Here is a 24,892-nt window from a genome sequence, read left to right as displayed (position 1 = left end):
TTCACAAAAAAAAAAAGAATAAAAAGAATATAAAATAAATACAATAAAAAGATGATATGCTTAAAATAACCATATTCCAAGTTTTATATCCTTCATTGTAATTACACAAAAAAAAATTTAAAAAATATAGAAAGAATATAAGATAAATACAATAAAAAGATGATATGCTTAAAAATAGGAATAAAACAGATTATAGATAGGAACAAGACACAAATAATAACAATAAAACGACAAAAATAATAAAAAAGATTATATATGAATTTAAGATAGAATAGATGATAATACAAACCACTTAAGACTTGAACACTTAATTCTAAAATACAAAGAGTTGAAACAAAATTTCTAAGTGTTCTAGCAAATGAATGTTTCAGAGGTTCAGAACTTGAAAGCTTCGTGCATGTATATCAAAAGTTTGCAGTAGTGCAGTAGTCATTCCTCAACAAATGTGTCTTCATTTTATAAGCAAATGTAGAGACATTTTGTGAATGACCGTTAGTGAAGATAAGATTTCCAGCTAATGATGTACTATTGTTGTAGTGGAATTTGAATTAATTGCCTTATGTAGTAATATAATTCCACTACATTGTCCTTGAATAATAGTACTCTACCATTTAGAGTAAAATAGTACAATAATACTATACGTTCTTTCCTTAAACGATAAGAACATTGTACTATGATTATTCTCCAATCATATGTACTGACAATATAGCAGAAGATTATTCTCCAATCATTTGAATGATGTTTTATAAGTATTTCCGAAAAATAAGCATTCTTCGTATATAATTGACTTGTTTCTGAAGTCTTATGGAATATTGCTTCTAAAGGTCTTATAGTTTCTGAACTGACATAGCTTCTGAATGATTTCAGAACTAGTTTATCTATCTTCAATATAATATATTAATATTCAGAAATCATGAACTGACAAATATTCTGAATGACTTCAGAACTTGTTTATCTATCTTCAATATAATATACTTATATTCCGAGACCATGTACTTTTACAAAAGCTAAATCTTATCTATTTTTGCTTCTAGGTATTTCTATATGTACTCATGCCATTTAGTAAAGGAAAATAATTCTGAGTTTCAAACGTTCCAAACGGATATGTATTTATAAATTTCAAATTAAATCACACCATACCATTTGTTAAGTGGTTAAGACACTAATGTGGAATTGCAAGGTTGTGTGTTCTACACCTAGTAGCAGCACCCTTTTTCTTTTCTTTATTATTTTTTTTATTTCATATTTTAACAAAAAATCGTAAGTAGACACGCATTACTAATAACTTGTTCTTGCTAGAATTGTGAGGTTACTTAATCAATGAGGAATCAAGTTCAAGTCTTAATTTTTTCATGTTCAATTTATTGAGTCGAGTTTGAAATTGCTTGGTTCATTTTCAGTCATAATATTTTTTTTTGAGTAAATAATTAATTGGAAAAAAAAATCTTCTTAAAATTGACATAATGATACACTAATTAATCGAATTGAAAGTGGATTCGTGATACATTCGCGAAAACCTTTTCGTTGTATATAGCAGCTCTCTTTTGGAAGAGGCTTGTGATGTAAGTTTGTTCCCCATAATTGCTAGTTCTTTCACAAATGTATTTATTACGAAAACTGTGTATTTTTGGAATACATACTAATTTGAAACATTTGACATAATCAATATTGACTCTTGTGAAGTTTCTTATATACCTTGTTATGTGAAACCAATTTTTCTTAGCTCAAGAAATGTGCTTTAAAACTAATAACTAAACTACTGTAGAATCTTATATAATTAGGGAACTTCTACACACACAGAAAAGAAGGGATGACACAATTGATAAGTTAACAGCCGTTTTGTAGGATATATTTGCTACAATTGACATTGAATTAGTTGGCTTTCCACTACCGTTTTTTCTCAAAATGAAAGTAGATGATCATGATGCTGTTACTCTTTCAGCAGAATGTCAAACAACAGTGTTGGGCTGTCAAAAGAATACACCCAATCTGCACATACAAACAGTTAAAATTCTCACCTAAAACAGTAGCTGCGAAGATTTCTTTCAAGGATTCACCTTACATTTAATTTTTTATGAAAGGATAGTATATCTAAGAAGCGGATAACATATTCTCATGAATAGAACAATGAAATGAAACAATGAACCTTATTGGATCAAGAAGACAAAAAAACTGTTGAAACTCGTTCTACATCAGTAACAGAAAGTACATAAAATCTTCCCTTGGAACTTCGATGTTTAACCAAAGTTAAAGTACTTAGAAATCAGAGTATTTACAAACCAATCTAAATCATAATCCTTCCTCTGGAAATTGTGTTAACCTGCAATGATTAGTTCATGTGTTTTAGTGTCAGTTGAAATAGTACGACACATACAAAAGATAAGTACGCCAAATCAAATAATTTGAAATCTTAGGTTCAGTTTACTTTAAATTATCAGTTTTAATTATCTAAAATTTATGTTCATTTGAAAATAGAAAACTCATTAAGCGAATAATTTGATAAATATAATGAATCAGAAGTTTGTGGTCTACATAGTACATAGTGTACTTTGAAAATCATTTCCTAACTGAATAACATGAGGTTATGAACAAAATCTATACTAAATGCTTGATCTATTTTGATAACAGGGCTGAAATTTTGGGAACTACTACTATTTATGTTACTAACTATGACCAAGTACTGACATGCTGAAGCATGACTAGTTTACTAACATAACATAGATCAATGCACAAATTATAAAGAAAAAAGTAATCGTGTATATATAAAATACCAAATTCAAAGAAAATATACTCTTCAGCTATACAGACCCCACATATCAATGTTTAGACATCTAATTTATACTCATTATACATCCAACTAATTACTAACTACATGTTTACCTTACAAGTTGCATCCCTTTCCATACTTCTTTCGCTGATGCACTTTTACAATTCAGTCAAGATCATTATGCAACTGCAAGTACCATGAATAATTATAACAGTGGGATATCACAATACCATTACATTAGAAAATTAAAAAGGTTACTTACAGAGTCATCACTGAAGTCATTGTTGTGACGATCTGCATCTGCCGAGTGTGTCTTGTTAGCACGATGTCGACGTATTTCACATGTTTGCTTATTATGCCCATACTCTTTACAAACAGTACACTGACCCGGCTTCCTTTTCTTCCGAGTAGATGATGAAGATACACCGGCACATCCTTTACTTCTAACTGGAGCAGGATCCCTCAATATCTCATGGTCAGTTTGACCTGAATTTGTGGCTCCACCATCATCATGTAAGCCCCTCTTTGTTTCCATCTTATGAATATCAGCAGCAGCCTGTTCCATATGATAATTGAAATCATCACCACTCTCACTTACTAATTTGCTCAAACGCATATATCGAAACATAAGAGCACTATATCTAGACGACTTATGTGAATCCCAATATTTCGGAAGATTCTTATTTGTGCTACATATTGCTTCCTTTGCATTCTTTGTCCACCTAGCTGCTACCAAAGTATTTGGCAATTCTGCAACATCTAAGAAAACCAATACTGCAATAATATGCTCACATGGGAGGCCAAATGATTCCATCTTTTTGCAAGAACATTTAAACACATTATCATCCGGATAAAATGATACGTTCCACTCCCGTTTAGATGCCTGGTACTTACAAACCGTGTATATGAAGCACGTGTAAGTTTGATTGCTTGCTGTCACAACCATCTCTGCAGACCGTGCAAGAAATTCACGAAATATAAAGAATATTTCCCTAGTAAATAACTTCTCGGCACAGCTCTCCATGCTTCGAAATCTTGTTTGTAGAACAGTATCACCGTAATTAGAAGCAAAGTCGGCTTCAACCTCCTTATAACGCATGTAATTAAGGCATCGATGAAAATGTAGTAAAAAATCACTCAAATTATATCGTGAGTGAAGAAACTTGCCAATTTCTGAATGTAACCCCTCACACCGGGAGGTAGTTCTAAACCCAGCAAAAAAATTTCCACGTATATGAGCTGTAGCCCACATCTTTCTCTTTGCATAAAGATCTGTAACCCACTTGTTTTCATGCAACCCAAATGTGTCAACCATTTCAGTCCACTTGCGTCGAAACTCACCCAGGTCATAGTCCCTCAACATGCATTTCCTGAATTGACCGACAAATTCAGGAACTCCAATGTTAGACGTTGCATTACGAATTAGGTGCCAAGCACACAATCTATGATATGCATTCGGAAATACCCTTTTAATAGCATTCTTCATTGCAAGATCGCCATCAGTAATGACAGATACAGGCGACTTGCCTGACATTGCTTTCAAAAATTGTTCAAGAACCCACACATAAGTTTCTTCTTTTTCATTTGCAACAATAGCACCGGCAAATATAACATTGTTATTGTGGTTATTAACACCACAAAACACCACTAAGGGGCAGTGATATTTATTCCTTCCATAGGTTGCATCAAATGCCAACACATCCCCATAAACTTGGTAATCCATTTGGCTAATACCATCACACCAAAACAGGTGTTCAAGCCTACCTTCGCCATCGACGGTGTGGCGATAAAACATCATCGGGTCATCGGATGCCAGCCCACGAAGATAATGTAAAGCATTTTTACCATCACAATGTTTCAAACGGCGTTGCTTTCCTATCTGATTATATAAATCCTTCCTACGAAACCCTATGTTTTCATAACCTCCTGCTTGGTTCGCCATAGAAGCATAGAATTGAGACGGACCTATACCACCCTTCAACATATCGTTCATCTGCACTGTATCTGACTCTTTCATTCTTCGATGTGCAGGAAGCATTACACAGTACTTTTCATCCAAAAGTTCATGGTTATGTTGATTTGTAAAAACAGTTATCTGCCAACGTTGTGATAAAGTATCTATATGAACTCTAAATTTCGCGTCACATCCAGACCGAGTCTCGGGTTTACGCTCGCGCTTACGATTTTCTATTGTTAAACCTCTATCCTCCCTAAACCCTTCTCTATGGCATACAAACGTTCGTTGTAATATTTCCCCTTTCTTGCTATAGAGGATCTTGCTCTTGCGGACTGCAAACCCATTCATTCTAGCATACCGGTTGTAGAACTCATAAGCCATTTCCAAGCTTGAAAACTGAAATTTCCTTGTCTCATGGGGACTTAACCCCTTCAGGTTCAAGCTAAGAATATCCTCCATACTATCAATATTTAAAAAAATTCCGGTGCCTTCACTAGCCTCAACACTAATGGCATCATCGTCAGTGGTGTCACATGGTGCTTCATCACGACTTACTCCAACTGACGAGTCTTCTAGTCCCTAACACAACAAATGACATAGTTTCAACATATGTACCAAAACAATACACTAATACTAGTATTTAACAAATTTCTCTTTTTACCTCCATAGAGGCAACAGATTCATCCATCTGCACATGCTCTTCAACATTATTTTCCATCTCAAACACGTTCTAGGATCGACGTCTAGCAGTGTGTGTCGCACACTGAAGGGGGGAGTAGGAATGCATGAAACAGAGAGAGGAAACATAATTATCAGTAAGGAAAAACTTACATAATACTTATTTCATAATCATCAGTTTCTTTACATAATACTTTTTTCATGCATGAGTTTGATTGATAATAAGAATCTATTCCCTTCTTTAGAGGTTAATCATCCATTACTTATATCTAAATATAATTATGCAATCAGAAGACCAAGATTTGTAATGAAGCAATTTAAAATCATCAATTAGAAATTATCATATCCACCATATAAAGAAAAAATTACCGGTGCAAAAACGTGGCGCGGTGTGAGGAAGACAGATTGTGAGAGAAAGATTCACGAATTTGAGTGGCCTAAGTTGGTGTTGCGCTTGGAAAGATGAGTCGATTTTGGAATTGGCGGAATAGGAAGAAGATGTAAGAATTGAAATTAGGTTTTCGTTCACGGAGATGGTTGTGGTTGCAAGTTCGATTTGATGAAGATGTTGATGTTGTTGTGGTTGCAGTTTTGATGAAGGATTGTTGTTGTTGTGGTTGCAGTTTCATTGTACACTTACTGGGGGTTAAGAAGAATACTCTTCCCGCCCATGTTTCTTTTTTCTCCTGAATTTCCGTTTTTGCCCTTCCGTAAAATCTTCGATTTTTGTTTACTAAATTTTGTTTGTGTTGAAAAAAAACCTCGGTTTCTGTTCTCCAAATTTTTCCTGAATTTGGACTAGAAAAACTTTTAAAAAAATTCGGTTTATGCGTTTCGATTTTTTTTAAGGGCAAAATTGAATTTTCAGGGGAAAAAAGAGTCATGGGCCCGGAAAAATAGTTTTGGTTCATTAATCGTTAAATTCATTCCACCCATTGACTTGAGCTTCCATTATCTCAGGCTTGCCTTCCTTTTATATTGCCATGTGTCATTGTTTTTATTTTTAAGAAACTAGCATAATTCATGATTAAAAAAAAAAACCAGCAAAATTCTAGTGTATGCTGTTTCCACTTTCCCTAAAATCCTCACTTTTCAGTTTGAATAAAACACACTTAAAACATGCTTTGCACAAATTCTGTCATTCTATTGATTTTTTTACGGAATAGTTGCAACCAAGCAGCAGTATATATTGAAATTGTTTCTCCTTCAAAAAGATAACACAGCTTCTCTTCTCTTTATATTCATATATTTGTGGCAGAATGACTATTAATGGGGATGGTAAGGGTTCTTTGCCCATTAAACATGAAGGAACTGCTGTAAAAGATGTAAGCTACTATTTTGATCCCTTATCAATTTGAGATTTTACTTTTCTAATTTTCCTTATAAGTTATGTAATTAATGACAAGAAATCATGGCAGGTTGATTCATCCGACATAGATGAATTGAAAAACTTGGTCCACAACAAACTGGTCATAACAGAGGCCAGGCTACAGAAGCCACCAAAAACCATGAAACGCAAATTGGCTAAGTCTCGATTTCGTCGATCCAAAATTTTGTCGGAAACTATCACCATCATATCATTTGATGATGATGACAACATAGACATTATGGAACACTCAACGTCAAAATACAATGTTAACAATGTCATCTTCATATCATCGGACGATGATGAAATAGACGAGACAAAAGAATCAACGAAGGATAATAATGCCTAGTTTTTTTTCCGATTACTTTGATTAGTTTTTCTTATTGTTGTTTCACACAACACTCTTTTTTCTTCAACATGGTTTAAACTTTGAGTTTCTTTAGTGAAATTTTTAATAATATTATTGTTTCCGAGGATGAGGTGTTATTTGATGTTTAACAGTCTTGGTCTCTTGCATGTATCATTGTACTCTTGTTTACTAGTTTTTTTTACCTGTGCAGACGCACTGAGTGATTATAAATGAAACAAATATAGATTGTTAGGCCCATCGAACATAATTTATACATTGCAATGTGATGTGTGGGAATTTATTATAATTTACTCCCTAATTTATTGTATATACTTTGCACACAAACAGGCATGATCAAAGGATACTAAACAAACATTCAAATATACAATAAAGATAATAAAAAGCCAATTAGTAGCAATCCCAGGATTAATTCATTATAAACTTCAAGAAATAGTTCATTAGTACACTGGGAGCAATCCAACACAAAGCATAACATATAAACATCAGTTAAAGATCAGAGTCTTTTTTCCTAGATAAAAACATAGCACGGACACTAATTTGATTATATATTACATAAAACAAAAGCAAACCATGGACATCTTGAAACAGAAGTTACTAAATAACTCTAAACCCTTCTTCAACTGAGACTTGTTCAAGCACGATCACGACGACGAATTAGTTCAACCAACCAACATAAAACCTGGATTCTTAGGAAGGGTAAACTTAAGGAGATCACCAGGTTGCAATCTCATGTCCTTACGATACTGATACCAACCATGGGTCAGGTACTTCTCAAATAGGCAGCGGCCTGAGGTAACAACGGTGCAATTATCCTAGATCAACATCTGAATACTGCCTTTCATTGTGAGGAGGCTCAGGAGTCACCGATTTGGGAGTAACCGGATCCACTTTTATGATTGTTTCTTCGGTGGCTTCAGTTATATCCTGTTCATCTATATCACCCAATTTGACATGCTGCTGCTGGTAAAACACTTCAGAGATAACAAATTCCCCGTCTTTTTCATCCTCTTCTGTTCCTAAATGATATTGATGCATAACCCAATTCGTTTTCTCAGCTTTTCCTCCCCCCGCACTGCTCATATACAGAACCATAATCTTTTTACAGCCTTTTTGAGCCCCATTCAAGATTACTGGTTTAGTTCTTCCAGTTTTATGCCAGCGGACATCACCAAAATCCTGATCATGTATTTTTCGGCGCTTTCGTGTGCCAGTATTGTAAGCCTTAATTGCTCTGTGGAAAAAGTGGGTTGCATTTCCATCTTGCTTTACACCTAAAATTTCATCGAAGCTTATCAGATTGATTGAAAATTCATCATCAATTCAAATCTGAGTAAAGCACAAACAAACCACCAACCAGGTAAGTTTTGAGGATGAGTGTAACAAATTCCATCATCCACTTCAAGAGTAATAATAAACTCTTCTACGAAAGGATGAGGTTGTAAATTTCCTACACCAACTTTTGCAAGCAAGTGCCAAATTATCTCCTTATCAGATGGATCAAATTTAACACCTTTTGGTAAGCCCGGCCACTCTTTTGCAAGCTTACAACATAAAAACAAAATTAAATGTCAAATTTTTTTATAACAATTAACTGCTATGCATACATAGGATATATAGATAAAAAAGAATGAAGTTTCAATATTTGTAACAGACGACATTGTTGCTTTTAAAACCCCAGCAATGTACCATGACAGGTCCAACAAATTGTGCAGATATTGTAGTTAGTAACTATAACCCACGAGTTCATGTTACAAGTATCTAATTTGGTCTACAAATACCATCAGGCACAATATGAGAATGACAAAGTATGAAAGAGATTGCATATGTAATTAATTCATGGGTTCCTCTTCACCAGAAGTTTAGTAACATTATTATATCGGTTACTCAACAGGTGTGAAACATTGAAAGTACCAATATACCCACAACAAATAAAAAATAATTTAGACAATTAGATTTTTTGAGAGTTTTCCCCCAAAATTGCAATAGCAGCCATCAAACCGCTGTGATACCGGGATTGCGCCACTTTTCAGCCGCTATTGCCTCAACCCTCAATGGCACTTCGCGGGACTATAGCACGATTTTGACTAGATAGCTTAACCCCATTCCTGTCTAAAGACAATGTGCCTTATTTCTGTTGACAAACTCCCTAAATAACCCATTAACTATCAAGTACAAAACTAGAGACAAGGAATGTTGAAAGTGAATATAATGTACAATATGAATTAACCTAATATAAGACGCAACTTCCATCGCATAACAATGTATCTAAAATATTATCAGGAAAAGTAGCAATTTTCCTTTTAGAAAATACACATACATTACTATTGTCAACCAACCATGATGGCCTGCATATACACAAGAGCAGGCTGCTGCTGATAAAACACCTAAACTAACAACTTGCACAAAAACACAAACATTCAAACATATAACATGAAACATCGCAAAGACAAACTAATCCAACTTAGAAATCTAACATGATCACAAAAAAGCTATCAATTTTCACAAGATACTAGGTAACCTCAATATTGTAACAAAACAGTTTCATCTTGTACTACGATGTTTGAAATGGAAAATCAACTGAAAACTGAGCATGATAATCAAATCAAAGATATTGTAAGTAAACGAAGGTTACATACCCAGCCATAGATGAAGTCAAAAGATTCAAAAACCTATTTTTTAGGTTTTTGTTTCGTTCTGTCTGTCTTTCTCAGAAACCTGCTAAATAGTGCAAGTAAGAAATAAACAAAGCACTTTTGTTTATTTTTGAATTAACACAGAAAAGAGAATATAATAATTTCATATTTTGGAATTGGCGGTGCCTAATGATCTATGGAGACAAGACGAGTCAATTTTGGAATGGGTGGAAGATGAAGAAGAGAGCCAGAGTTTTGAAATTAGGGTTTTGTTAAGGAAGATGGCTATGATTGCAGATGCTTTTGTGATTTGATGAAGACTTGTTTTTGTTGTGGATTGCACATGGATGAAAAAGAAACTTATACGAAACATGTTATACGAAATTAAGAATAATATTGAGGGTAAAATTGAATGTAGATATCTATAGGTGTTTTCCTTTTTTTAAAAAAAGATCTTAACCATCCATTTAATCTAACGGTATTTTTTAAGTGCCTCACCGGTGAGGGATTTGATAGCTCCCTCATGTTAGAAGCCACCACTATGTAGTATATCATTGTTAACAGATTTTTAGTGCAAGAACAAAATTAGATTTACCATTAATTTTTTGGGTGGGTGTCAGTGACTCAGTGTGAACATGCCGACATGAGATTAAAATTGATTAAAAAAACAATGAGATTAAAATTGATTAAAAAAAACAATGATACAAAATCACCAAGACTAAGGTAAAACAGTACAGTATCAAACACTTGGATGAGTAAGTCCTAACTTCATATCAGTTTCTACTGTTACTGTTTTCTCATAACTCAAACTGTTTTATAGACACAATTGGTGACCACAGTGAAGATGTGCTTAATGTATAGCTGTCCATTAAACAACAAAAACCCAACAAGGCAACAAAACATCCACTTGTATTATTCTATGTTCTATCTTTCAATCACATATAGATTAATGTCTAAATCAATGTTTCAAGAACCAAACAGAATCATGGTTCAACCAGTAAAATCTTGAACCGGTTTTTACTATAGATCGATGATTTTTACGTTGACATAGATACATTCATATTATCTACCAACGAAATCCTCACATCGGCCGGCAACAGAATTCGAACTCATATTTTTGTGAGATTTGAGTTGAATCCAAACAAACTAGACCAACCTATGTCGGCCGGTATTAAAAGAATATTAATCCTTACTATTAACACACACATATATAGTATAGAATAACATTTGTGATTTATATTAGTTATTAATAAATGATATTAGATTTTCACTAGTATTGTGTTGTGTCCAAATATATAAAATTGGTAGAGAAACAGCAAGAAGTGCACGTGAACCTTTGTATATACAAACTTCGAGGACCTTAGTGTCATTGCAAACCACCCATTGTTTCTCTGTCAGTAGTTGAGTCCAAAATCTTTCATTTAAAACTTAGCAAACAACAGAGAGAGGAGAAGAAGAAAACCAAATAATGAGTTTAACAACTAGAAGAGAGTAGAAGAATCAAAGAGAGAAAAAAATAAGGCTAAAACAAAAAAACAACCTATGCAACAAATGAAAATGCAAGGCTGTGAAGTTGAAGCCATTGGCATAAACTACAAAATCCACACAAACAAAACAGAACACCCCTTTAAAATCTTCAGCAAATCTCCACAACTAGATAATGCCAATGGTCAAGAAATAGAAGAGGAAGAAGCTAGAGTTGAAAAAAGTTGCAGTGGAGTTAGGCATGTGCTCAAGAATGTGAGTTTTCAGGCAAGACCATGGGAAATCCTAGCAATTGTTGGACCAAGTGGAGCTGGAAAGTCATCACTACTTGAGATCTTAGCAGGTAAACACAGTCCACAAAGAGGGTCAGTGTTGTTGAACCAAAAGCCTGTTGACAAATCTCAGTTCAGAAAGCTATCAGGTTATGTTACTCAAAAGGACACTTTGTTTCCCTTACTTACAGTTGAAGAAACCATGATGTTCAGTGCAAAACTAAGGCTAAAGCTTCCTCAACAACAACTATGTTCAAGGGTCAAGTCATTGATTCAAGAGCTTGGACTTGATCATGTTGCGAGGACTCGAATTGGTGACGATCGAGTCCGAGGTATATCAGGTGGTGAAAGGCGCAGAGTTTCTATTGGTGTTGAAGTCATACATGATCCAAAAGTTTTGATTCTTGATGAACCAACTTCAGGGCTTGATAGTACTTCAGCTTTGCAAATAATTGATATGCTTAAGGTTATGGCTGAAACTAGGGGAAGAACTATAATACTAAGTATTCATCAACCTGGTTTCAGAATAGTGAAGCTGTTCAATTCATTGTTGTTGTTGGCTAATGGTTCTGTGTTACATCATGGAACTGCTGAATTACTGAGTTTGAATTTGAGATTGATGGGTCTAGAGCTTCCACTGCATGTTAATTTAGTTGAATTTGCTATTGATTCCATTGATATCATTCAACAACAACAGCAGCAACAATGTCAGGTGGAAACCGAACCACCAAGACGATTGTTAGGAACAATGCAACAGAAGAAAGGTGGTGATGATGAACAACAACAATCAGGTGAGAGTAAAAGTGGTAAGTTCACTTTGCAACAGCTATTTCAACAATCTAAAGTAATTGATGAAGATATCATCAATAGTACTGGAATGGATTTCTCTTATGATTTTGCAAATTCTAGATTGAGTGAAACTATGATTCTAACTCATAGATTCTCCAAAAACATATTTCGTACAAAAGAGTTATTTGCATGTAGGACAATTCAGATGCTGATTTCAGGACTAGTTTTAGGATCAATCTTTTGTAACCTCAAAGATGATATAAGAGGAACACAAGAAAGGATTGGTCTATTTGCTTTCATATTAACTTTTCTGTTATCAAGCAGCATAGAAGCTCTACCAATTTTTCTACAAGAAAGAGAGATTCTAATGAAGGAAACATCTTGTGGGAGCTACCGTGTATCGTCTTATACTATTGCAAATGGCTTAGTTTACTTGCCATTTCTTCTAATCCTAGCCATTTTGTTCACAGTTCCATTATACTGGCTAGTTGGACTCAACAGAAACTTCACTGCTTTTTTGCACTTTCTGTTACTGATATGGCTTGTTCTTTACACAGCCAATTCAATTGTGGTGTGTTTCAGTGCTCTTGCGCCTAATTTCATTGTTGGGAATTCAATGATTAATGGTGTTATAGGTTCTTTCTTCTTGTTCTCTGGTTACTTCATATCAAACCATGAGATTCCTAGTTACTGGATTTTCATGCATTATATATCACTTTTTAAGTATCCCTTTGAAGGGTTTCTGATCAATGAGTTCTCCAACTCAAAAAAGTGTTTGGAGTACATGTTTGGTGCATGTGTGATGAAGGGAGAGGATGTGCTTAAAGAAGCAGGGTTTGGAGGAGAAAGAAGTAGATGGAAGAATGTTGGTGTCACTGTTTGCTTCATCATGTTTTACAGATTCATTTCTTATGTTATTCTAAGATACAAATGTTCACAGAGAGGTGTTAACAGTGGTAATTCTGTCATTTGATAAAGTCTATGGTGAGTTTGTGAATTATTGTTACTCTCTCTCTCTTTCTCTTGAGGTTCACATGTCTTGGATTTTACTTGTGATAGCAACCAAAGAAGATAATATCAACCAAAAAAAAGTGTAAAGAATTATAGATTCAGGCAGTGTCAACAAATTGTACTAACATGATATTATGTTGGATTTTTTGTTTTTATATGATTATTTTAAGTCACAGCATTGTCTTTCTCTTCTCAATCAAGATTCCTTCATCTCATCCCTCCAAATTTTCTTTTTCATTTCAGGCAATTCATCAGCTTTGTTCTAAAAATGCAATTTATTTTTTAAGATTTTTTTAACTAATTTTTTAAGATTTTATATAAAGTAGAAATTATTTTTGTTGTGTTACTTATGATTAGAATAAGTGCTTTTTTCTCAAATTAATCATAAATATTTTATTTTTAATTCTGATTTTTTAAAAGTTTAGGTGGACTACTTATCACAGATTTCTGCCTTCTCCGATATTATAAGAAACAAGATTTATCATATACTCAAAATGAAGAAAGTGTTGATGTTTAATTGAAAATATTATGCATCAAGAGTAATGTTATGGTCACACCGACTAACACACTCCTTTCAACACACTACTATCTATTGGGCCACATCATCAATTTATTATTACCGTACAATTTAATTCCTTCTCAATTATTTTGTGATATTTCTTTTAGATTTCATTGGAATATATAGTCAATGGTTGTTTTGCCGCCAGTTTGTCAGTGCTTCTGCGACGGAAGAGTGTGGAAGAGATAGGCCGAGGAAATGGAAAGTGGAGAGTGGAAGATGAATGGTTACTGTTCAAATATAGATTGAAAATAAATAAATTAAGATCTCTCCCCAAGTTAGTAACCGGTGACCAGGAATAAAATTAAAAACATAAGTGATGTGGACCAATAAATGAGAGTGTGTTTAAAGAAGTGTGATAAAAGGTGTGACCCTAGCACCCCTCTATGTATCAATAACTTCAGCATTAACAAGCTCATCATAATAATGTAAGATCAGTTTACATTTACCAACAAGGCTTGAGTCTAGTTGAAAGGACCAATTCTTCTAAAACTGGCGAACTATGATTTGAATCTCGGTGAACGAGGTTTTTATATTTAGTGTCCAACGACTTCAAAAAAAAATTGTCTTCGAGAGTAGGAGACATGTGGGATTACCCGGAAACGAAACAAGCATAGAGAGGAACATGCATCAAATGAGCAATTTTCATTTGCTGAGTTGACAAGTGAACGAATCATTGAAATTTTATGTGAATGGCCTAACAAGTAATATATGTTTTCCATGCTATATTGATTGATATACAATAAATGAGGTAATAGAGTGAAAAGGAAGTACACATAGAGTTGGGACAATCTTTTAACTTTATATAGAACAACTGGTTCGAATTAAGGGCTAAGACTCAGGATCGCTATCTCGCAAGAGGGCCCCTCTTACTTTGGTCCTGCCAAGAAAAAAGGTGAGTGAGTCATAATAGCACGAGAACACTTACCTACAAGAATCTGAATCTGCACTACCATAGTTAAGATTTGTAAGATAGTAAGAACACTTGCCTGCGATATGCTGGCACTGCACGATTCTTAACTTTTGTAGTACCTTTATCCCGAGCTGTTTGCTTGTCTGTAAATTAACAGGAATGTGGAAAAATAAAAAATAATTAACCCTTGAAAATATAAGCCATAGTGATGAAGCAAATTCTTTAGCATCATGAACAAGGAACAACACTAAAATGTAAGCAGAAGCTCCGACATTATTCTTCATATTCCAGTATATTCAAAATGGTGCTAGAAGTAGCATTTCTTCTCTTTTCTTTTCAGGTTATTGTTTTCTTCTCACATGAAAAATAGACCTAATGCAGTTACCATTTTCCTAGACAGATATATAGTTGCAAATCTAGAAAATTGTGGACAAATTTGATAATTAAATTGTTTACTTTGTTTTGAGAAACTTTTTCATAATCTGGAATTCACCACATATGCCACACAGAAGTCAGTGAAACCTTAAACTCTGCTAAAGACCAAACCTTCAGAATGACAGAATACATAACACACCTGGAGAATTTTGCACTCCATTGTTAGAACCGCCTGCTTTCTCTGAGTCACTAATTTTTTGGAACTTTTGCCATCGATCCAGTTGTATGGTTTCATTTCTTTCCTGTTAGGCATAATAAGATAAGAACAGTGCGTGTGGGGAAGAATAATCAAATTTGAGTCACTTAAAAGAAGTAAAATTGCATTTTGGACAGATAAAAACACATGATTAGCCTATAAAAAGAAGAGAGGAACAATTGCATACTGCATAATTTGTAAGGCTTTCAGAATATGTCAACAAATCACACACTAAAAAATTGAGGACCCTATAAATTTCTGCAATTATTGATTTTGTTACTGCTGTAAATTCCAAATCAATTCCTAGGAATCCCTACCAAAAAGTTATGATCTAAACAATCAACCAAAAAAGATATAAATAAATACTGCAAGCCATAATAGTTCAACTCAATTTAGATATTGTACCTTCTCAGCTGTCATCACGTTTGTCAACTGGAGAGAGCGTTCTTGCCCTGATGGCACAATAAAAACATGTAACAGTTAATTCCGGCACAAACCATATAGATCCAATTGAAGTTATATATTAGTTGCACAATTTTTTTTGGAAGGCACGTCTAAAGATAGAGCCGAATAATTCAAATTAATATAATTATCATTTATGCACATAATTAGAAACAACCAAGCGGAAATCAAGTCCTTTTATTAAGATTCAAACGAAGATACAACATAAGGAAGATGAACTAACCATCTACAAGAGAATATTTGATACTTTTGAATGCCTTAAAGAGGCTCAAGGATAAATTTGACACAGCTTCGCTAGCACCAGAATCCACAAGTTTGGTCAGAGGAATGGTGATTAGAGGCATTCCTTTTGATTTTTGAGCAATTAATTTAGCAGAACTAACACCTGAAATACGTAATACAAAACATATGGGAGTGAACAACGAGTATACTTCCTCAAAACAAACAGCATAGCATTCTTTATCACATGCATGATGCATCAGAGAATTTCTTAATTGCAATATATCAAAGAGGTCCACATAAGATATTTATACGAAGATTATAAAGAGGAAATCATAATATCTCTTGCACAAGACTATAAATTCAGTAAGAATTTACCAAATTAATGTCATTAAAACCATCTCCACAAGAGTTACAAAGATGCAACTGTCATAAGCAAGTCAACAAGGGTTATACACAATTTTAAATAATTCAAATTTCAACTCATTCTATTCATGTTTCCTATTCAAACATCACAGAAGTAATTTAGTTCATTCATCCTTACTTATAAAGCAGAGAATTTTGACTATAAAATTTTCATCAGAAAGAAGCAAAAAGTAGACGTGGTAAGCATCGTTTACCATCAGAATTTGAATTCGCCTCTAGAACAAGCTTCAGATCTTCTGACTTGAGAGAATTTACAAAATAATCAACAAACTCTGACCAAGAGCCCCCTATTCCAATAATATCCCTCTGCACAGAAGTTTAAATGATGGCAATCACTATAAATAAAAATCATGATCTTTCACATAATAGTACAACTTCACGACAAGCATAAAAAATAATAATTCAAATTCAGGATCATAAACTTAGTGATTCATGCATGACATATATGTTTTTGCAATTAAGCACCAAATCGAAAAACTGGCAACAAAAAGTAACTTTTTAGCTTAACTTTTACCACTTAATCTAATAATATCATAAGAGTGAAACATTTTTGGCAATTGTAACAAAACTTTATCCTTATCCAAACATAAATCACTTCACATTCAATTCAGTTTAAACTAATATCAATTGAATTAATTCAAAATCAACTTTTGTCACAGCACATGATTGAGGATACTCACAATGTCCTCAAGCAATGAAACTGAAAGATTAGCTTCCCAAGTATCAGAGTGAAAATCAGTGACATGAATGAGAAGATGAGAAGAATAAGGAGCATAAGCATGGAACAAAAAAGGACGCAAAGAAGAAGTATGAGATTTCCACTCCAGTTTAGGTTCAGCAAAGATTGGTTCAAAGTCTTGAAAAGCCATTGCCAATTAAATTGATGCAGTTATTCATCAGCTACCAAATAGCTGTAACAAGAAAACAAGAAAATTGATCAACAATCACATATGAATAGAAAGAAAAAACTAGGGTTTTTTTAAACCCCTCATAATAATAATAATAACTAGAACTTTCACCCATGCGGTGCATGGGTCTAATTAGGTGTAATATGTAACAATAAAAAATAAAATACAAAAATTCTAAGAGCATTTTCAATAAGAGTAGTATATGGAATTTCATAGACTAATTATTTTATATTTGTTTATGTGCTTATTTTATATTTTATATATTTTTTAAATAATTTTTGAACTCCATCGTTTTGTTTACTTATTAAAAAAAATTGCTGATAACTAAAGGTTAAAAAATTGATGATAATTAAAGGTTAAAAAAAATAAATTAAAGACGTAATCAAGAACATAAACTTAAGTAGACATCCATAAATAAATAAAAATTGTGATTAATTCCGCCGTTCAAATTTATTGAAAACAGGGTTAACATATTAGGATTCCTAAATTCTTTCATAATTGAAGCACATGTTTTAGCGGTTGAAAGGTTTTATTGTAAGTAAGAGATGCAGGTTCGATGACAAATCTGTATATTTTTAATATAAAGCTGCAATAAAAAGAAAGAGAAAATGAGGGGAAAAAAATTTGGTTTAGGGTTAGCTTATGTTAGCAAGCTTATAATATAAGAGATTATCGATTTTTAATTGTTTAAATTGTGCAATGAAAATTGATGGTGCTTAATTGTCCTATGAAAGTTGATGGAGCTTAACACTTTGTGGACATAATTTAAATCACAATTGGTCTGCTAGTGCATATTATATCAATTGATCATCGGTTAATATTAAATATGCAATATTAAAAACAAAATAATGAATGTGATTAGTGACATGACTATGGTTGTGTTTGGTTGTATTGCAAAAAAAAATTGATTTAGTAGAATTGAGTTTGATAATAACTTTCCAAATTACACGTGATAATAACTTTCCAAATCTCACATGATAATTATTCTCTAAATTTATGATCCGGTAGAAAAAAAAATCATTGATCAGGAAAGACATAAAAATATTTCGTGATGAATAATATAGTCAACAATAATTTTGATATGATATACTTTTAAAATTGATGGTGCTTATTAATTATTGCACATAATTTTAATCACAATTGGTATACTTGCCATATTGGTTGGAAATATTATCTTGCATTGAAGGGTTGCGGGTTCGAATCCTAGTCAAGACAAAATTGTATTATTTTTTAATAAAAATTGCAAGATAAAATGGAGGGAAAACAGGAAAAACAAATTAGGGTTTAGAGTTTGCTTGTGTATACAAGCTTATAATATAAAAGATAATAATAATAATAATAATAATAATAATAATAATAATAATAATAATAATAATAATAATAATAATAATAATAATTTATACTAAAAAATTAACCGGGTATATGGCAATTAAGGTGTGTTGTAGAAAGAAAGGTAGTAGCTTTAAACCCAAAAGAGCGTTCTTTCAGTTTAGTAGTATGTAGCAAACGAGGAGGAGGGAAAGAAGACGGAAGACGAGTACCAAGTCATTTGAAACATCACTGTAAAAATTATTACAATTTTTTTTTTTTTTTTGTAAAAAAATGATATTTCTTACTCCCTCCGGTCCTTATTATAAGAAACACTTTGACAAAATCACACAGACCAAGGAAGGTAAATTTTCTCATTAATGATTCTAACATTTTATGTTATATTCCAAAACTAACTTTTGACTAACATGAGAAATAGGTCTCTCTAATTAATGCACTAGCATTATAATGAATTATTTGATTGTATTTAATAAGGGTACAAATGGAATTGTGTCAAAGTGTTTCTTATAAAAAGGACCAAATAAAAATTCCAAAGTGTTTCTTATAAAAAGGACCGGAGGGAGTATTTAGAAGTCAATTTTTAATTTCAATTCAAAGTTATTATGTTGCATGTAAACAAAGTGGTAGTTCCATTGCCTACAATTGCGATTGAAGGGGCAAGAACTACTTGTTAAAACAGATCCTCGAATCAGATTAAACTGATAGTGAAAGTAAACAAAGTGGTAAACATTATTATTTTTTTATATTGAAAAAAATTCTTATCCATATTGTGACGATGAGTTCGAATACGTCAAACTAGTAATATTGACATTGACAATTGAACTAGGGCTAAAACTTACGGTCAATTAAGTATTACTATTATGGCTTAATTAATAAAATGGTCCCTTAAAGACATTTTTGGTTTCAGATTGGTCCCTTAAAGAAAAAAAGGTCCAAATAGGTCCCTTAAAGAAAAAAAAGTCCGAATAGGTCCCTTAAAGACATCTCCGTTAATCAGTTTGGTCCCTAAAAAGATGTCTAAATAGGACCAAACTGATTAACGGATATGTCTTTAAGGGACCTATTCAGACCTTTTTTTCTTTAAGGGACCTATTTAGACATTTTTTTCTTTAAGGGACCAATATGAAACCAAAAATGTCTTTAAGGAACCATTTTATTAATTAAGTATTACTATTATTATTAAACTCAAAAAAAAAAGTATTACTATTATTACATACATCAAATATTTACCCAAATGAAATAAAAATTTGTTAGTACATGAAATATATAAGTGGAGTGAGATAAAAAAAATTACATATATATATATATATATAATTTTAAATTTTGCAGAGTAATACAAGAGGTTATTCAAATCGATAAATAAAGTTCCTTGGTTTTGATGAAACACTATTTACTATTTTAATTTATTTTGATGCATCAAGGGATTATTCAAATTGATACAGTTGTTTAGTTTTGATGGATATTTACAAAAGATTTACTTTAATTGAATGACTAAATGGTTTACTGATAGGGCACTACTAGTTCCTTTCAAAATGAGTCATCTTAGTGATGTGTTTCTGATAGGGCATCGGTTTAGAGAAAACAACTGAATAAGAGTCGGTTGGAAAATTCACTGCTTTTAGAGAACCTTTGTGTTATAAAAGAGGGAAGGATAACGCCTAACTCATTCAAAAATATTGATAGAGTTGGTAAGGAGAGAAATTTCTCCAGTTATGAGCATTGTACTCTGGTAGGAGTATTCAGCTCTGGTTTATATTTTTTCACCATTGTAGAGCTCTTGACCTCATGTTTACCATTCAAATAATATACAGTTTCATATCTTGATTTTTACGGGTTCGACGTTATGGACTAGCATGAATGGGTCAAGCAAGAAGCTTGAGATAGTCCTTTGAACAATTCTATTCTAGTCCAACCAGAAATATGGCCACCATTGTAGGAGATACCCTGTTTACAACTTCCAATTAAGTAGATATATGTACAACAATATAAAATGAGAGGTTATTATCATCAGGACAGATATCATAATTAGTGAAAAAGGAGCCAAGGTACTAGATTCATAAAAACAGAAAACAATGTGAAAACGTTGTAGCCATTTTTGTAAGTATTAATAAGAGTACATCGACTAAAAAAGAGCTCCAACTTAGGTTTACATAAAATTTAATGTCCCCGTGAACCAGTTAGCAGTCACATTATGATCATTAAACTCAAATGTATTTCACTACAAGCAAAAACCAAAATGTTCCACCAACAACTCAACTACCTGGGAATCCACAAAATTGTTGCTAGTTCCATGACTAACATTTATGTACGGAAAGCTATCAAGGACCAGATAGCATGAATTAGAAATTTTTTCATATCTCAGCGTGAAACTTTTCATGAAAGTATTAAATAGTACAACATTATTAAACTTAAACTGAACTAACTGTAGGTCACACCATTTCCACTTATAACTTCACCGATACGGTAGGCTTTCCCAGTCTCAACTAGGTTTGCAAGGACTCCATTCGCTGCCTCTGGACTAACTACAAGGACCATCCCGATGCCCATATTAAAAGTTCGCATCATCTCAGCATCTTCAATCTTCCCAGCCTAATATGAGACCTTATCAGTAAAGTGCACTTTTGTCTCCAAAATATTTGAAGATCAATTTAAAATATATTACTGTTGATAAAAATATTAAAAACAAATCCTTTGCTGCTAACTTGTTATTTTCAGGTAAAGTCAGAATTGTGAATTACCTCCTGAAGCCATTTGAACACTGTAGGTATATCCCATGAGTTTTCATATATAAGAGCACCAAGGCCTTCTGGAAAAACTCGGGGTATGTTATCTGTGAAACCACCACCAGTGATGTGGGCAATTCCTTTTACCCCTCCCTTGCTGACTATGTCAAGCACCTGTTTCAAGAATAAAAGCCGTAATCCGTGTCAAAAAGGGAGGGAGTTTTAAAAGAAGGCGGTGAAGAATGTCAAGAGAATGATAAATGACCTGTTTAACATAAATAGTAGTTGGAGCCATCAAAGCTTCAGCAATTGTAATATCACCACCGGGAAGTTTATCTTTCAATTGAAGCCCACTTTGAGCAAGCACTCTGCCAAGATATTAATTTGAGTACATTTCAAAATCTAATAATTTTATAAAACAGAAAGATCCCATACGAGAAAACCAACCTTCGTACAAGTGAGAAGCCGTTAGAATGAACTCCACTGGATGGCAGACCAATAATAATGTCACCAACGGTAATGTTCTTCCCATTAATTACATCCTCCTTCTTTACAATGCCAACAGCACAGCCGCTAAGATCATACTCGCCTTCTTTATATAGACCAGGCATCTCTGCAGTCTGGGAAGTGTACAGAATTGATTAAAGAAGAGAGGAGATAAGTAAAAATTATATTCTATCTTAATCCATATTTATACTAACAGGCAGGTGAGCATGTGTGAAAAATGAGATTGTGTATTTTAGTAGAGAAACTGACAGTAATATCTAATATGTTCATGTGCATAGTCTATTTTGATGACAACGTAAGATTGCAATAATCTAATGTGTATTGAATAAAATGTCAATTAGAATAAATTTAGATTCAAGAATCCATGCACCATTTAAACATGCAAAAGATGAATAGTGATGCTAAAAAATAAGTCAGAACAAGTTTGAAACATCAAATAAAACAACAAGAAGAAGCAATGGAACAGGTCTTATCCTCATAAGTAATGTTCAATAAAACAAGAAGCATCCAATTAGATTGCTTACAAGACATAAGAACCTTGAATGGTAAAAGTCTTAGACTATGGCTTGGAAAACTAGACAACAGAGCATCCAATTAAATACTGATTTTAAAAAATAAAATAAACAAACACAAGTATTTCAATACCTCTCCACCTAGAAGGGCGCAATCAGATTGCTTGCAACCATCAACAATTCCTTTTATGACCTGCAAAGGTGGGAATTAAATAAGGAATAAGCATTTTTGTGACACGGTGAATCTTAAAAAAAAAAAACCAAAACAAACCAGGCAAGAGCACATCCATTACCTGTTCAGCAACATCCACATCAAGGTGGCCGGTAGCAAAGTAATCAAGGAAAAACAAAGGCTTTGCCCCGGAAGTAACAATGTCATTGACGCTCATGGCAACCTAAACAGAAAACAACAATTAAAACCCATGCCCAAAGCAACAGAAACACAGTTTCATGATAAAACATCAGTAATCCAAAAAGTTTACCAGATCAATCCCAATAGTATCATGAATGCCAGTTTCAAAAGCAAGCATCAACTTCGTCCCCACACCATCAGTACCAGCAACAAGATATGAATCACCTAATCAAAACAAGCCAAATCAAAATCCCATATAAATGAACTAAACAAACAAAAGTGATTGAGAGTTTGGTTGCTTTGGCGGCAGCAAAAATTAAATGAATTTTGGTTATAAGTAAACTAATGTAAAATGATTAATTCACATAAAAGTGAGTTTAAAAATTTACTAAAATTCAATTCTAGACTCTAGACTCAAAAGCTCTAAATCACAGCTTGTGAACCTAATTGAACAAATATCTTAATTAAGGACTTATAACATAAACACTAATCATATAAATGCTGATCTATAAGCTATTTCTATAATACAAGACAAAATAAAAGTCAAATTTTTCATATAAGCTACAAGCGTTTTAATGAGCTATCTCGGTGAAATTACGAAAATAAGCTTTAAAAAGAACACTTTCGCAAGTGATTATGCAAATAAAAAAAGCTCAAATAAGTCAATTCAAAAAAGGGCCCGTGTAGATTGGCTTATTCGGTGAAATTACGAAAATAAGCTTTAAGAAGAACACTTTCGCAAGTGATTATGCGAATAAAAAAGCTCAAATAAGTAAATTCAAATAAGGGCCCGTTTAGATTGGCTTATTTTTGAGCTTATGCAAAACAGCTTATGCAAATAAATAAACTTTTATGTATTATCCATAAGTTTGTCAAGGTAGTTTATGAATAAATAGCTTATAAAAATACAATATTGTTAGTGAGAACTTATTAATTAACTTAAAAACTTATTTAATAAGTCAATCCAAACTAAGTCAAAATCAATTTTAGTGGCAAAATCAATTCAAACATAATCAGTTTTATCTCCAAAAATCAAATGAAAATAAGTGAATAAATTAAGAAAAATCGCTTACCAAGGGGGAACAAACCACCGAAACCTCCAATTCCAGGAGCCATCTTAGCTATTCTTCGAACAAGTTCAGAACCGGCATCAATGTCAACACCAGCGTCCTTATATGTAAGACCTTGACCTTCAGCTTTAACAGCAACGACTCTGTTCTCGTTCTTTTTCGACATCGGCATTGATAATACACCGTTGTGACCTCCTGTTGCATTGCGCAAACTGTAGGTGATTCCGGGTGTGCAATTACAGTTGCGAGAATTAGGTTTAACTGATGCTACTGCGGCAAGAGAATGCGATAGGTCAGTGCAAGCTCCTAAACTCATTGCTAAAGATTGGTCGAGTAAAGAGACGAATAGAGAACCCTAGGTTGATTAGAAGGGAAGGAAATGGGAGAAATAGAGGCGGCGGAGAGAAGTGAGTGATTGATATATTCTCTAATAAACCCCTAAATTACTGTCTCCTAATCCTTACGGGATTTATCATTTACAGTACTAAACTGCCGATTATCCTCTCAAATTATAAAATTCGTCAAATATCCCTCAAAATTTGAAAATAAACAAATATTCTTTGAAATTATAAATAAAACGTCAATCAAATTATCCCGCCATGAACTCTGACCGATAGTGTTATGGGGTATTTACCTATTTCCAAATTTCAGTCAGGTATTTGATGAATTTTAAAATTTCAGATGATATTTGACAATTTGCTCATTTATTTATTTTTAGTTTTAATTTTATGTTTCACAAATAATATCATTTATGTTTTTCTTTTGTGTGTTAAATCTCTCTCTTTGTTATTTTGATGATTTTTTTTGGTTAAATCTCTGGTTCTTTAGAGAAGGAATTTTGATACGGAATTTATCGAAAGATAAGTGAAGTCTGATAAAAAGTATTTCATTTAAAAACTGAATTCGGAATCTCTCAAATAATTAGTTCTTTTGAGGAGCTCTTGTCCATTATT

The 24,892-nt window shown here is 33.1% G+C and overlaps 6 protein-coding genes across 7 annotated transcripts; 2 read left to right on the top strand and 4 right to left on the bottom strand.

Annotated features, from left to right (window-relative positions):
• Nucleotides 1–1,825: 1,825 nt before the first annotated feature.
• LOC123913749 (protein FAR1-RELATED SEQUENCE 5-like) lies at nt 1,826–6,023 on the bottom strand. Of its 2 annotated transcripts, XM_045964594.1 has the most exons (5): nt 5,772–6,023; nt 5,386–5,487; nt 3,030–5,303; nt 2,881–2,953; nt 1,827–2,320 (listed from the first exon to the last, which is right to left on the bottom strand). In XM_045964594.1, exons 2-4 carry the CDS (start codon nt 5,440–5,442, stop codon nt 2,933–2,935), a joined length of 2,352 nt encoding a protein of 783 aa, XP_045820550.1. In that variant the 5' UTR covers nt 5,443–5,487; nt 5,772–6,023; the 3' UTR covers nt 1,827–2,320; nt 2,881–2,932. The 2 variants fall into 2 exon arrangements, with proteins under 2 accessions (XP_045820549.1, XP_045820550.1); XM_045964593.1 differs by having other exon boundaries at nt 1,826–2,320; nt 2,881–5,303.
• A 469-nt stretch (nt 6,024–6,492) lies between these two features.
• Nucleotides 6,493–7,176, top strand: LOC123913754. The gene is made up of 2 exons (XM_045964600.1): nt 6,493–6,727; nt 6,821–7,176. Exons 1-2 carry the CDS (start codon nt 6,662–6,664, stop codon nt 7,115–7,117), a joined length of 363 nt encoding a protein of 120 aa, XP_045820556.1. The 5' UTR covers nt 6,493–6,661; the 3' UTR covers nt 7,118–7,176.
• Nucleotides 7,177–7,525: 349 nt separating this feature from the next.
• LOC123913753 (SUPPRESSOR OF GAMMA RESPONSE 1-like) lies at nt 7,526–9,698 on the bottom strand. Its single transcript, XM_045964599.1, has 3 exons — nt 9,657–9,698; nt 8,493–8,679; nt 7,526–8,409 (listed from the first exon to the last, which is right to left on the bottom strand). The coding sequence occupies exons 1-3, from the start codon at nt 9,681–9,683 to the stop codon at nt 7,946–7,948; spliced, it is 678 nt and encodes a 225-aa protein (XP_045820555.1). The 5' UTR covers nt 9,684–9,698; the 3' UTR covers nt 7,526–7,945.
• Nucleotides 9,699–10,988: 1,290 nt separating this feature from the next.
• Nucleotides 10,989–13,323, top strand: LOC123913750 (ABC transporter G family member 5-like). Its single transcript, XM_045964595.1, has one exon. The coding sequence runs from the start codon at nt 11,314–11,316 to the stop codon at nt 13,288–13,290; it is 1,977 nt and encodes a 658-aa protein (XP_045820551.1). The 5' UTR covers nt 10,989–11,313; the 3' UTR covers nt 13,291–13,323.
• Nucleotides 13,324–14,513: 1,190 nt separating this feature from the next.
• LOC123913752 lies at nt 14,514–19,011 on the bottom strand. The gene is made up of 8 exons (XM_045964598.1): nt 18,862–19,011; nt 17,219–17,449; nt 16,733–16,844; nt 16,117–16,278; nt 15,837–15,883; nt 15,375–15,477; nt 14,877–14,943; nt 14,514–14,767 (listed from the first exon to the last, which is right to left on the bottom strand). Exons 2-8 carry the CDS (start codon nt 17,405–17,407, stop codon nt 14,719–14,721), a joined length of 729 nt encoding a protein of 242 aa, XP_045820554.1. The 5' UTR covers nt 17,408–17,449; nt 18,862–19,011; the 3' UTR covers nt 14,514–14,718.
• A 1,836-nt stretch (nt 19,012–20,847) lies between these two features.
• LOC123916873 (phosphoribosylformylglycinamidine cyclo-ligase, chloroplastic/mitochondrial-like) lies at nt 20,848–24,420 on the bottom strand. The gene is made up of 8 exons (XM_045968447.1): nt 23,943–24,420; nt 23,000–23,094; nt 22,811–22,912; nt 22,651–22,710; nt 21,946–22,118; nt 21,764–21,866; nt 21,514–21,672; nt 20,848–21,364 (listed from the first exon to the last, which is right to left on the bottom strand). The coding sequence occupies exons 1-8, from the start codon at nt 24,253–24,255 to the stop codon at nt 21,194–21,196; spliced, it is 1,176 nt and encodes a 391-aa protein (XP_045824403.1). The 5' UTR covers nt 24,256–24,420; the 3' UTR covers nt 20,848–21,193.
• Nucleotides 24,421–24,892: the final 472 nt, after the last annotated feature.

Source organism: Trifolium pratense, linkage group LG3 (genome assembly GCF_020283565.1).
Source record: "Trifolium pratense cultivar HEN17-A07 linkage group LG3, ARS_RC_1.1, whole genome shotgun sequence".
In the NCBI taxonomy this organism is placed as follows: Eukaryota; Viridiplantae; Streptophyta; class Magnoliopsida; order Fabales; family Fabaceae; genus Trifolium; species Trifolium pratense.
This window is presented reverse-complemented; position numbering and strand designations above follow the sequence as displayed.

Excerpts from the sequence above, each read along its gene's own strand:
- LOC123913750 (XM_045964595.1), top strand. The coding sequence starts at position 11,314 with ATGCAACAAATGAAAATGCAAGGCTGTGAAGTTGAAGCCATTGGCATA.
- LOC123913749 (XM_045964593.1), bottom strand. The coding sequence starts at position 5,442 with ATGGAAAATAATGTTGAAGAGCATGTGCAGATGGATGAATCTGTTGCC. Across the intron at positions 5,304-5,385 it reads AATCTGTTGCCTCTATGGAG|GGACTAGAAGACTCGTCAGT; the intron begins GTAAAAAGAGAA and ends TTGTTGTGTTAG.
- LOC123913754 (XM_045964600.1), top strand. The coding sequence starts at position 6,662 with ATGACTATTAATGGGGATGGTAAGGGTTCTTTGCCCATTAAACATGAA. Across the intron at positions 6,728-6,820 it reads AAGGAACTGCTGTAAAAGAT|GTTGATTCATCCGACATAGA; the intron begins GTAAGCTACTAT and ends AAATCATGGCAG.
- LOC123916873 (XM_045968447.1), bottom strand. The coding sequence starts at position 24,255 with ATGAGTTTAGGAGCTTGCACTGACCTATCGCATTCTCTTGCCGCAGTA. Across the intron at positions 22,119-22,650 it reads GCGCCCTTCTAGGTGGAGAG|ACTGCAGAGATGCCTGGTCT; the intron begins GTATTGAAATAC and ends TACACTTCCCAG. Across the intron at positions 21,365-21,513 it reads TGTTCAAATGGCTTCAGGAG|GCTGGGAAGATTGAAGATGC; the intron begins GTAATTCACAAT and ends GTCTCATATTAG.
- LOC123913752 (XM_045964598.1), bottom strand. The coding sequence starts at position 17,407 with ATGGCTTTTCAAGACTTTGAACCAATCTTTGCTGAACCTAAACTGGAG. Across the intron at positions 16,845-17,218 it reads TTTCATTGCTTGAGGACATT|AGGGATATTATTGGAATAGG; the intron begins GTGAGTATCCTC and ends ACTTCTGTGCAG. Across the intron at positions 15,884-16,116 it reads CAAATATTCTCTTGTAGATG|GGCAAGAACGCTCTCTCCAG; the intron begins GTTAGTTCATCT and ends TTGTGCCATCAG.
- LOC123913753 (XM_045964599.1), bottom strand. The coding sequence starts at position 9,683 with ATGAAACTGTTTTGTTACAATATTGAG. Across the intron at positions 8,680-9,656 it reads TGTTTTGTTACAATATTGAG|CTTGCAAAAGAGTGGCCGGG; the intron begins GTTACCTAGTAT and ends TTATGTTGTAAG. Across the intron at positions 8,410-8,492 it reads TCATCCTCAAAACTTACCTG|GTGTAAAGCAAGATGGAAAT; the intron begins GTTGGTGGTTTG and ends ATGAAATTTTAG.